The 13307-nt window shown below is 39.6% G+C and overlaps 1 protein-coding gene across 11 annotated transcripts in view; it reads left to right on the forward strand.

Annotated features, from left to right (window-relative positions):
• LOC125742071 (uncharacterized) overlaps positions 1-11214 on the forward strand; it is a 95758-nt gene extending 84544 nt beyond the window's left edge. For 3 of the 11 annotated variants that reach the window (XM_049013715.1, XM_049013717.1, XM_049013714.1), the window contains exons 2-8: positions 4733-4780; positions 5812-6030; positions 6392-6676; positions 6926-7204; positions 9250-9465; positions 9923-10054; positions 10255-11214. In XM_049013715.1, coding sequence (XP_048869672.1) covers positions 4733-4780; positions 5812-6030; positions 6392-6676; positions 6926-7204; positions 9250-9465; positions 9923-10054; positions 10255-10685 — 1610 coding nt within the window. In that variant the 3' untranslated portion in view covers positions 10686-11214. The remainder of the gene's footprint in view (positions 1-4732; positions 4781-5811; positions 6031-6391; positions 6677-6925; positions 7205-9249; positions 9466-9922; positions 10055-10254) is intronic. The other 8 variants (XM_049013711.1, XM_049013719.1, XM_049013712.1 and 5 more) reach the window with 6 other exon arrangements.
• Positions 11215-13307: the final 2093 nt, after the last annotated feature.

The raw sequence follows: 13307 nt of genomic DNA on the forward strand, positions 1-13307 counted from the left end.
GACACCGCGCAGTAGTGTGTCCCATTGCGAATTACACTGATTTTTATACACTTTTATTTTATCAGGATATTCATCACAGGGATTTTCCAGGTATCATTTTTGGACCATTTGCTATCATTGTCCCTCCCTTTCCATTGCTCAGGTATTCCTCGCACCTGTGTGATAAGGCTGACATTTATTTTATTATCTATTCCCTTGGTAAACATGACCGGGCAATATTGTTTCTTTGTATAGTTTTGGCAAAGACCCCATTAATGCAGTAGGAAAGCAAAACTTTCCAAGTTTCACTGATAAAAAGTAACAAGTTTTTGGTGGTTTCAGCTGGTCCCAAGATGCTTAGCCACAGAAAGGAATATTGTGGACCTTCGAAACAGTGATAAGCTGCGCTAATCAAAATACATATTCATACATCAATGGCTAACAGAAGATAATTAACAGATACAAAACTGCATTCTGTAGAGGTCACACTCTCTACCTGCGTATTATACAGTGCTATATAATATTCTACAGTGTTACTTTCTTTTCCTATTTTTGCTTAGCATTGCGTTTTTTACCAGGACACAACATCAGATATTAAGCCTATTTTCACTGATTTTCATTGATTTTTGGTGGGGCGTGACACACGAGGGCTGGACGATTGGGGCAGGACAGGATGTTTAGTTTAGCTCATCACAATACAGAGTGGGCACTTTACGGGTTTCCAGTGCATAGTTTGAACACTGACCAATCAATATCTTTGTCCTGGCCACTTCAATTGCATGTAGTCCACTAGGTTATTTCCTGTATTTAGTCTCACAGTCAAACCTATCAGATTATTTTTTCTGTATAAAACATCATTTGAAATTATGAACGCAACTTAAATATTTCAGAAAGATGGTCCACGGTGGACAATACCATTTCCTGAAACAGAGTAGCCTAAATTATCACTAGAGTTTTGCTGGGGCAGTTGGTATTTCGTTGTTCTTGCAAAAAAATTCTTTGAAGACGACCTGAATATTATTACTTATTGACTGATATACACACATGTAGAGCATATAGCCTTCTTTTTCAGTGGAGAAAATGGGACTTCAGAAAATTAAACATCACTACTAACCTCATAATTACATCATTTTGATCTTGATTTCAATAATTACTCTTGCTACTGGTGTCATCATTTATATCTCATACACATACATTATGGAAAGGACAAATCTCTTCAGAAATGTGGTAGGCTTGTGTTCTCTTTATTTCTGATGAAGCAGAAATATACCTTCATGAGGCCCAAAATCTCTGCCTACTACAATGAGAGTAAAAATAATTAGCATCCAAAGAGCTACACTGTCACCCCCTAAGAAGGTCTGACCTTGATTTACAGTCCCAGGATTTTTGGACTGAGTTTGCAGATCAGATCATCTGCAATATTTTTATTGTGTTCGCCCTTCTTAAAGTTCGACCTGTCTCACATAAGTTGTTCTTTCTTGCGTGGAATCCAGTCTCTCTCATGCAGTATATGCATTTTCATGCTTTACTTCGCATGGACAGTAAGCAAGGAGCTGGCAGTTAACATTAAAACTTCAGGCTTTATAGGGTTCAATTTTCGCTGGGTGTAATTCTTGCTAGAGATCCAATAGGTTCAATTTACGCACTTTTCCTGCCTCCTCATTAGCATTTGATTTAAATAACGAACATTCCGGCTTTCACTAGTTCAATTAGTAAACATTTTGAGCCTCATCAGTTAACATATAAGATCAAGGGGGCTTTAAATATAGTTAACCAGAGAGCATTTTGGTTTTCACTAGTTCACCTATAGTAAACACTTTAAGCCTCACTAGTCGACTAGTGCAGAAAATTGTCGGTCCCTAGTTAACTAACTGAAAAAGAGTGACTAGCAATAGTTTTTCTTCAGCTAGTGCAGTGGTTCTCAAACTTGGTCCTCAGGCCCCACTGCCCTGCTTGTTTTCCTGCTATCCCTACCCCACACATAAGTCCCAGCTGTCTTTCAGCTTCTGATTGACTGAACACACCTGATCCAGGTAATCAACAGTGTGTGGGGCAGGGATAGCTGGAAAACAAGCAAGGCAGTGGGTCCCGAGGACCGACCTAGAGAACCACTGAGCTAGTGCAACAAAATAGCAGTCTAGTGTGATGAAATGTCCAACTAGTGCTGACAAACACTGAACTAGTGGAGAAAACTGAGGTCTGATAACAAGGATGTTGAATATATGCTCAAACCGCTTTCCATAGAGTCCCCCCATGCTCTCCCTGTTGCGCGTTAATTTGAAATCATGACGTCATTTGCTACTTTATAGTTAGATGGGTTCTATGTAGTTTTAATGTCTTTCCCTGAAAGCGTTGAGGTAAACAAGTTATACATGTACAAACGTTGTATGTCTTTTTGATGTTTCAAAAAATAATTTAAATGAATTAAATCACTAATAGATGTTTGATGGGAAAAAATAGAATGTATTGCTTATAGGATTTAACCTATATTGTGCATGACAATTGATGTGATATTGTTAATTTCTAATTATAACTGTGACGATCGGTCAGGGAAGCAGGATATGGGAAACCGCAATCCAAAACAAAGGAGTTTATCTCAAGCAGGCAGACAAGGGAGCACACAGGCGACAACGTCAATGACCGACCTGGGGAAACAGACTTGAACGTGGAAATACAGGACATTGACATCAGAATAAATGCGAGACAGTTGGTACGCTGGGACTTCCCGCAAGGGTAACGAGACGGGCGTGGCACACACGAGGGCTGGACGCGCTGATCATGACAATAACTTAACTGTAGCAACTTAATCCTTACATTTATCAACTTATGCTGACAATGATGTCTTTGTAAGTATTGAGATATTATCCAGTTCTAAGATCGTAATGCACAGTTTCCTATGCTAATACACAGGCCTACAGAAATTACGGGACACTAACTGTAACATCATGATGCATGTAGGGCCTTACCCCACGTTTGAAAAATAGTGAGGTCCAGGACCCGGGGGTTGGGCGTGGGTCTTGTCAATCACATTATTGGTACCATCCCCGTCACAAGCTGTTGTTTTTTAAAAGTAATTAGTTATGTGAAAGTTTATTAGCCAATTTATTTATTCAGGTTTGGACTTCCTACAGCCCAGGATGCATGGTTTCCTATGGTAACACACATATACAGAAATTGCAGGACACCAAATAGGTGATACAGATCTATTTACATGGAAATGCATAGCTACCTCGTGTGGAATCTTGAGGTCTTCAGCTGATTATAGTCTTGTTAATAGCTATTGCGTATTTAAGTCTGCGTTAGAGTATGTTTCCGAAGTCCAGTCATTAATGTTGTGACGTTAGTTCATGTTCCTGAATGTGTCATCTTCATTAAATCCCACGTTCACCCGACTCCTTGACTCCTGCTCCTGTTTCCCTGGTCCGTGCCCAGAGTTTCATGATACCATGTTCCACGTTTTGTTTATTACCAAAATCATCAAGGGTGTAAACCCTTTTCTTGCTTGATGAATTAATTATAGATGACTTCTTGCACACCTATGCCTTATTTTTCACAGTGGGCGTGTCCTCGCTGATGAGGGGACAACAGGCATAAATCAAAAGTGCATAACATTTAAAGCACATCTGTGACTTACGAACCTGATGGGGGAATCGAACCCCTTTAAGTAAAGGTGAAGCATTTTAGTAGAGATAGAAAAAAATTGTATATTTAAATTGAAGCATTTCTTCCCTATTGTCAAAGTCATTATACGCAATCTTGACCTTGAATTACAAGTGTAACCCTGTGAGAAATGGCATTGAGATTAATTTTATGTATCTGTTTCATTGCTTAATTATGTTTTTTGTAAATTTGGGTTACCCCAGAATTTGAGGGGTCAAATTCTGTTTCAGGGGGATGTGTCTCAGGTCATGTCAGAAGGAAGAATGGGGTTGTTTTGGCTTTATTGGGGTTGGTGATGTTGGACCTCCCTGGGTCATTGCAAAGTGGTGCCCTCTGTCTGGAAGGTTAGCTGAGTTTTTAATGTGCAAATCCCAGGTGTTGAGTTTGCAGGTCTCTGTATTAATCGCTGTATGACTTCTCCTTGTACTTTTCCTTGCAGGATTTCGTGGGTTTCTTGCATAATTATTCATGAAAACCACTGACTCTGCAGCAGTCATGCCTTTAGTAAATAAGCTCTACAGAGCCTTCTTGGGGCACAATATTGTAAAGTGAATAAAGTTATATGTTACAAACGTGCTTGAGATTCACCATGTTCCATTTTATATTTTGATGTTAATGTACAATGCCAATGGCTTTGTCTTGTTGTTATAATAATATTATGAATATGTTGTGAATGTATATGATCAAAAATGCAACAGAGGAAATGAGCTTAAGCCTTTGTAATGTGATTTTTTTCACATTTGATCCAATTTTCTAAAGAAGCCCTTGCAACTTTGCATGCTTAACTGAACTGCAGAGGTGGCCATTTCAGGTCCAGAAAGTAAAAACCCAAACCAAGATTTGTTTCAACCAACCAGCTGATTACTCTGTGACTGTGACTCTTTATGCTAAAGTGGTTGGTTGAAACAAAGTCCTGGTTTGGAATTTTACTTTTTGGACCTGAAATGTCCACCTCTGCTGAACTGTCAATATCCATTTATATTTAATTAATTACTTTTAATTGTATAAAATGATTAAACCAGCAACGAATTTATCTTTGGAATTACACGATTTGAGTTAACTGAGATTAATTGCACATGTTTTTTTCTTCCAGTGTTTGGTGCCATTTTGCCATTTTCACTGGGTCAATCTAGGCCAACAGGTAATTAAAAAAATACAAACTTATTCTGTGTCCATAACAGACAGCAGTCTTCCCTTAATCTTCCTAAACATCCGAGAAAAATATTAAAACCAAGTAAATGCAATTCAATAAGGGTACAGAGTCTCCTAGAAAACTAAAGTATACTAAGGCAGACAGCAATGAAAATGATTGTATAATATGTACAGCTTTGGAAAAAATCAAGCAAGGAAGAAGCCCTTCATTAATGAGAAACAGGGAAGAGTTGGACAGGAATTTGCAAAAAAAAATGTGTATTTTACATAGATGCACACCCATAAATTGAGAAATGAGTGAAACAAAAAAATGTGCTGTGTTCTCTTAATTCCCAGAGCTGTATATGAATATACAACAATGGTGTCAGTCTGTAGCTTTTTGTAATATGCATGTTGCATTTGTAAGATGCCATGATTTATCGTTTAGATAGTTGCCATGTGAACTCCTATATGACACTGACCTTCTGGACAATGTTAGCTCGCCTTCCCTGACCCTCCAGTTGGCTTTCTTTGCTAAACCAAGCATTGTACATGAAGGCTGTACTGTGTTATCTGACATGTTATCTTTCTTGCTCAAAAATCCAGCTTTGTGATACAGGCCCCTGGAGAATTTCAAGTGTTACTCTGTTTTCCAGGAATTATTTCATGTGCTTTGTAATCATCTCTTGAGTTCCTACTAGCAGAAGGGGTGACATCTCTCTTCTGATTGGCACTTAGTTAATTAATAATAGCTAGAATACATAGTGAAATGAAATATCAGTTGAAGTTTTACTTCTATTTTAGAATTTGATATGGAAATATTTGGTATTAGCTAATTCTTGGTCTGAACTAATAACTTTAAAAATCTTCATTAACATTAATGCTGTTAAAATTTGCAATATTGGAGAGTTATTAAACATTTAACATGATTCCTATTGAAATACTGCATGTAAAAGTGTAGTTCTCTTCTGTTTAAATATGTTTGTCCAATACGGAGAAGCTGGTATGTATTTGTGGGTCTTCATCTTCCCTTTCCCACAGTGAGCATAAAGAAGCAATTTTTACCTGTATATTTGGGGGACACCATAGTACTCACCTGCTCAGGAGGAGGCAGCGTCAAATGGTATTTCGATGGTACTGTAATCCCAGATCAAATGCAACAAAACTATATCGTCATCATAAAGTCTATTAGTGCACAAGGCCGATATGTGTGTGAGAGGAATGGAATGAAGAGTGAAGCATTTCAGCTCAAAGTTGAAGGTAAGTAAATATCTGCATTTGAAAATAACCTATTGTTACATTTAGATCCCTGTAAAATGTGCCACAAGCTGTTTATATGCAAATATATACAAATATGCTGCTATAGAAATATCTCTGTGAATTTAGTACAGTGTTATTTGTTTGCTTAGCAACAATCATGTATCAAGAAATACATGAACTTGTTCAATTTGTGAAAGTGTCCATTTAGATCTTTGTAATGAATGGTGATGTGATTACCCAGTTAATATTTACATTACTTAAGGTTTAAAGAGAAAATAAGAATGGCAAATTCGCCTTGATTGGCAGGTCTGAGCCTGACAATATCTAATCTCCTCCTTTCCTTGCTTCTTTCATATCCCAGATGCCTTTCCTCCAGAGATCCTAGTCATTCAGTCTGGAGATTCAGTGGTCTATAAAGATGACTCTGTTCATCTAGCCCTTTATGTGGACAACGACTGGCAGAATTGGATGTGTTATGTGTATAAAAACCAGAGCCTTTACCGTGTTATGATAAAAGATTACCCAAAAACTGGCCCTTTGGAGTTCATGACGTCCTCTGTGGAGAAGACCTCAGAACCATATATTTATTGGTGTAAAAATAAGATCACAAACACGAGAAGCAGCACTGTTGTACTCTCAGTAACCGGTAAAAAATGCTTTTATTAAAATGCCACTTTCTATACTTTCCTATTAATCTATTTTTACACAAACGATACAGTTTTTCTGAATTCCATCAATAAAATCAACCATAGTTTACAGTTGACATGTACATGGGGAATTATTTCAGTCATATGAGGTGTTGCGTTTTTGTGCTAATTTTAAGAGTTTTCTTCATAATTATTTGAATTGTCAGTCTCTCTCTTTGTTTCTCACTGTGCTGTTCTCACCCCTTCAGATCTAATGGTAAAACTTGTACCTCACCCTGATCTGCCAGAACTGAGAAAAGATTTAGAACTGGAATGTGTGACACATGGTGCACCAAAGATAAGTAGTGTCACTTTTTATAAAGGCAGTGATACAATACTGACTCAAAGTGAAGTGAAATATACAATTAAAAATATGGCAAAGACCGACGAAGGAAACTACAAATGTGAAGCTACCTACATGTTCCAAGCGAGTACCAGCAATAACAAGTTCACTGTCAAATCTGTGCCTCAGGAAGTCGTTGGCATAGGTATACAGTGAGTGTGAAAGTGTGTGTATGTGTGTAAATTCTGTCTTATTTACAGTACCAGTCAAACGTTTGAGCAAACTGCCTAGAAAGGAGAGTGAAAGAGTGTCGCATCACATACAGTAACCTGGCCACCTGACCTAATCACAGCAGAAATTGTTTGGAGGAGATTGACCAGAGAATGAAGGAAAAGATTAGCTTAGTTTTATTTACCGTATGCAAGTTAGCACAGGGTCAACGTTACAGTGAAACATAATTGACAAGAATCAACAAGTCTCTCAGCAATATAGTATAAAGAAGTAGTGGGTGGGGGGGACAGCATTATTGCACATGAAAGAGTGAGCAGCAGTACAATTGTCAACGATTTAAGGTGGCAGTACTGCACAGAGTAAGAGTTTTTTACTTTTATTTTTTTATAATAATAAAAAAAAATGAAAATAAAGTGCAAAGTATACCTGAGTCTGTATTGTATAGGACAGTTCTTATGTGCATCCAGTGAAGTGTGGTGTGTGTGTTTAAGTGTTGTAGTTGAGGTGTCTAATGGCTTGATGATAAAAACTATTTTTTAGTCTTGTAGTCCAGCAGATACTCCTGTATATTCTACCGGACGGTAACAAGGAGAACAGCTGTTGTGCTGGATGGCTGTGGTCCTTGATGATGCTGTGTGCTTTACGGAGGCACCGCTGGAGATAAATGTCCTGAATAGCAGAAAGACTCATGCCTGTGATGCACACTGCTGCCTTCACCACTCTCTATAGTGATTTCCGGCCGCTGGCAGAGCAACTTCCGTACCAAACTGTAATACAGCCGACAACAGCAAGCTCTCGATCGCACTCCTGTAGAAATTTGAGGTGATGTTGGCGTTCGTGCCAAACTTCCTCAGCCTCCTCAGGAAGTAGAGCCGCTGGAGAGCTTTCCTGATTACAGTGTCTGTGTGAAGGGTCCAGGAGAGATCCTCGGTGATGTTAACAAGGAATCTGAAGTTGCTAACCCTATCAACCTTGACACCGTTGATGAAGATGGGCTGGTGCCCCCCGACTGGTCGTTTCCGATAGTCCACTATCATTTCTCTTGTTTTGCTGACATCGAGAGACAGGTTATTATCCAAACTCCAGTTATACAGTGCCCTCACCTCCTCTCTATAGGCCGTCTCATCGTTGTCCGTAAAGACGCCTATGGTGGTCGTGTCATCCGCAAACTTGATGATGATATTGGACCTGTGTTTAGCGACACAGTCGTGTGTGAACAGGGAATACAGTAGGGGACTAAGCACACATCCCTTCTGCGTTCCTTTGTTTAAGATGAGTGATGAGGAAGTGTGTTTACCAACTCTCACCACCTGGGGCCTGTTTGTGAGGAAGTTGAGAATCCAACTGCACATGGATGGTCCCAGATGGAGTGTCCAGAGTGGGACCTCCTTCAGGGCAGATGGAAAAGCATCCCAGGAGGCCACCTCATGAAACTGATGTAGAGCAGTCAGTAGGGTCAGCCAGTCCCTGGAGTGATTGGGGTTAAGGGCCTTGCTCAAGGGCCCAATGGCGGGAACAGTTTGCCGACCATGGGATTTGAACCAGCAACCTTATGAGTTCCAACCCACAGAGCTGCCCCCCAAATAATATTTTTTTGATACTTTTTTGGTCAGTACATAATTCCATGTATGTTTTATTTATAGTTTTATATGTTTTCAATTATTCTAAAATGTAGAGAATATTACAAGTAAACCTTTCTACGCGAAGGTGTGTCCAAACGTTTGTCAGGTACTGTATATGTCTACATGTTTATTTGTTTATTCATTAATACCATATTTTCATATTCTCTCTGTCTCTTTATCTTTAGGCTGTATTTTTTTGTGTATTCTTGACTTGATGTTTAAATTGTATACTCATGCTACCCCCCAAAAAAACTCCTGGTAGTTTTTTTACACGGTAAATAAAAGGAATCTGATTGGTTGTGAATGGTTATGATTTCTCATTATTTCTGATTGGTTCTGATTGGTTTTCCTTATTTCTGATTGGTTCTGATTATCTCCCTTTTCCTGTGTCCTCCAGAAGTAACTCTAGAGGCAGCCATGTCATATACGTCAGGGAATCCTGTGTGCACTTGCAGCAAATGCAGATCTGGCGGCAAGTCTGAATTCTATGAGATTGTAAATGGTCACTATAAAAAAGTTAACAGCGGATACCAATACCACCTACCCCAGGGGAAGTACGTCTGTAGAGTTCGCTGGGATACCGGAGCCTCCTCATTCAGTCTGCCATTGTCTGGTGAGTCCTGGATGGTGATTTTATAATGTGCAAAACTAACATCCTGCATCCATGCCAAGTTAATCTACCAATGGACTCCATTCCAACAAGTCACATGGTGCTATATGGGAGAGCTTGTCTATTAAAGTTATGGCGCCCCCTGGAGATCCTGCAGGCGCTGGCAGGTGTCTAGTGGAGGCTCAGTGAAATTAAACCACACAGAACAGGCAGATTTTAGGTTTTAGGACCGGGTTGGGTTAGAGCATTATGTGTGAATCTTGGCAGATAAAACAGATTCCATACATGCTACATTCTTCAGATATTGGCAAAGAGTCTTCAAGTCTTCAGAATGAGATTTTTTTTCTTTGCTTCAGAGTTGCTTGTGTTCTGGTCCAGGAGACCAAGAATCTGTCTTGTTAGTCAGGCAAAGTGTTCAGCTGAAGAATCTCTTCACTGTTATTGTCCCTCTCGTTCTCAGTTGCAGTGTCAGGAAATGAAGTTCCTTCCAATACAGGTGTAATCGTGGGGGTCTTGGTGTTCATCTTCATTGTAATGGGGCTCATCTTGATCATGGGATATTTCTGCAGGAACAGAAGAAACAAGCAAAAGCGTAAGTCTTTATTATGTTTCGCTGTAACAGCTTTGGTCTATCACCACCTTTCTATGCTTGTCTATCCAACAGCAGTCAAATTCAACTGACTTATTTAAATAGGGTGCAGGTGTGTCTTTATAATTATCTGCAGTTGTTTATCTGCTTAGCGTGCTTTTCATAATTGATTCAGTTTTTTTGCCATTCTCTCTCAATTTTAGCCGAGGCATTGTACCAGGAAGTGGCACTAGATGCTGTGAAATCCGACAAGGGGGAAGGAGGTTATGAGGAGCTCAAGGGAGGAAAAAGAGGAGAGAGGAGTGGAGAGTACGACACACTGAAGGGGCCAGATGCAGACAAAGTCACAACAGCGGACGTCTCAGACACTGGAGAGCAGGGTCGCTATGAGGCCCTGAAGGTTTCGCAAGATGATTCGAAGAAAAATGAGTATGAAACTCTTAAAGGGAAAGAAGGCAAGGGGGCAGAAGGGGGATATGAGGCCCTGAAGACATCTAAGGCAGAGGAAGCTGCAGGAGTGTACCACACCCTGGGCCCAGCAGGAGAACAAGGCGCAGGATATGAGGCACTGAAGCTGTCCAAGGCAGAGAGGAAGGAAGGGGAGTATCAGACTGTTCAGCCAGGAGGAAATTAAATGGGGGCCTGCGCTCAATGGAGTGAAAATAATCATTGTCTAACAGGTGGTCTGTCACCAGTGGTTTACATGGAAAGTTGCATTTGCACGTCTGCGGTGCGTGAATCCAGTGTGTGTGACACAAACACATGAATAACAGTGTGTAAGTGTTAAAGGAAAGATGTCGCTATTGAGGAAGGAGCCAATCGTGTGATCATATGTTTCTTTCTTTTTTTCATTAAACTTCCACATGTACATTTAACTATACAATTACAAGCATCATATGAAGTGTATTTCTGCTTTGATATTGCATTTTAATCATAACTCCATTTTAATGGGGAATTCAATACATTTTGATGAGTTCAGAACCATATAAACTTTCTAAAAGATGCCATATTTAACCAGTTTATAGACATTACGAAGACTTTGTTTTTTCTGTTACCTGTCATTAAGCAGCTAATTGAGTATGTTTGTGAATTAAAATATGATATATAAAAATCGTTTTTTATGGATATAATGAAATTGTTTATTAAAAAATATATAAAATTCAGTTGGTGCACCTTTTTTTCCCAGGATTATCTAAAGTATTTTTAAAAATCAGCTGGTTTTCAATTTTGTAATAGGATTCAGTTCGACTTGAATTGACTAGACTTCACCACAAGGTGGGGCTGTCAACAATGTTTTCACGTGGTTGTTCTCTGTCGTCTCTGCTTAAATATTATTATATTATTTTGCATAAAGAGCAAAGGTAGTGTAAGTGATTGAAAAGAAACTCTGCTATTTGTATTTTCAGGTCTTAGTTGTTGGACTGGCAGGTTAGATGGAATAGAAGTAAAACATCAAGCAATTAATATAATATAATCAATACTAATTATTTAGTATCTGAATAATCAGTGAAATCATTAACCATATTATAGCGAAACAATTTCAGACACAGACACAAGCAGTGCTCATTCTAATAGGAGTAAAATGTTATATGTACATATGGACCCTGAGAGGAACAGAGAAATTTCACTCCAGACTGTCATTAATTAAGTCAGGGGTCCCACACTTTTTCAGCTTGCGAGCGACTTATAAATGACCAAGTCAAAATGATCTATCATCCATCCATCCATTTTCTGAAATTATTAAGGGTCCAAAGCATGTAATGCAAAGCAGTAGTGCAATTATTTTTTGCAGATACAGCCAGCCATACAGTACCTTACCAGCTTGCCATTTGGACTAGGAAGCTCTGCCTACTTAGAGTTTTTGCTATTTTGCATAATTTGCAAATCCTACTTCTGCCTTAAAGTCCTACCCCGTCCGACCAAATCAGACAAATGAGGTGTCAAACCAATGAATCCTCTGAGCTGATCAAACGTTATTGAAAAAAGTCTGACATTTCTTTATTGTACGGCCACTAGCCATGCCGAAACTCCACCTAAATTCCGCACATTTTAGTCTGACTGCTATAACTTGGCCATGCCTTGGCCTCCCTTAACCAAATTGGAAATCCTACCTCCCTGCACCATTCTGGGGACACCGTACAAGACGGGCCACATTTCATCAATAGGGGGTGCTACAAAATGCCTACTTCCAATATTTCCTGAACTACTTGGCCAATCCAAGTGGCACATGTCTACTATGGCCAAGCCTGAGGTCATACCTTTACTACAGCAGTCATAAAATGGTGGCCATAATCAGCCAATTAAAATGCAGCATCTATTTCACAGGCTTAGCAATCATAAATCTGCACTAAATCTGGATGCTACATTTCTCTACAGCAGAGTTCTCCACCTCCAGTCCTGGAGGGCTACCGTCCAGTAGGTTTTCTATCCTACCTGGCTTTTGATGAGCCACTCCTGTTCCTGATATTTACCTGAGAACAGGTGTGGCTCATCAGAAGACTGGTAGGATAGAAAACCTACTGGACGGTAGCCCTCCAAGACCGGAGTTGGAGACCCCTGCTCTACAGACCCAGACCTCACCCAGGTAAGGCCATCCCAGTCTGCCTGATGGGGGCGGTACAGCGACAGCTTTAGCATTTCTGCCCACTTCTCCAGAACTATCAAGCCTACAGCTGACATTTATTGCCAGCCTAATTCAGTATGACATGCCAAATCAAACAACATGTAGAAACTGGTTCTCCATCTTTGTGTTTTTGCATAATTTATATAGGTCTGATAACAGGACTTTTCCAACTCGTCCTAGGGTTTTCGCCCAAGCTATGTAAGTCAGATATCATTTAAATCAGGAGACGGTCATTATAAATAATTATTTACAAAAATACTAAACTTTCTGTAAGGTACGGCCACCAGCCACACCCAGACCATACGCGTGCCACACCCATTTCAATCAGACAGCTGTATCTCAGGCCTGCCTCAGCCAGTCATCACCAACTTAAATCCTGTAGGACGGTACTGGAGAGGGACCATCCAAATTTGACACTGATCAGTCAATAGGGGGCGCTACAATAATGTAACATGTGTCTAAACCTGCAAAACCAGTGAAACTTACATTTTTCTCATTTCTGTAACAGTGACATATTTCTAGTCAAAATCTTTTGTACTGCAAGTTCTGTGAGTGATACCAAATCAAGATATATGTCATTTCCCTACCATTTGACTGAAAATGATCAAACTTCAATGATGCTTTAGCCTGTAG

The sequence above is a fragment of the Brienomyrus brachyistius genome, chromosome 5, assembly GCF_023856365.1.
Source record: "Brienomyrus brachyistius isolate T26 chromosome 5, BBRACH_0.4, whole genome shotgun sequence".
NCBI lineage: Eukaryota > Metazoa > Chordata > Actinopteri > Osteoglossiformes > Mormyridae > Brienomyrus > Brienomyrus brachyistius.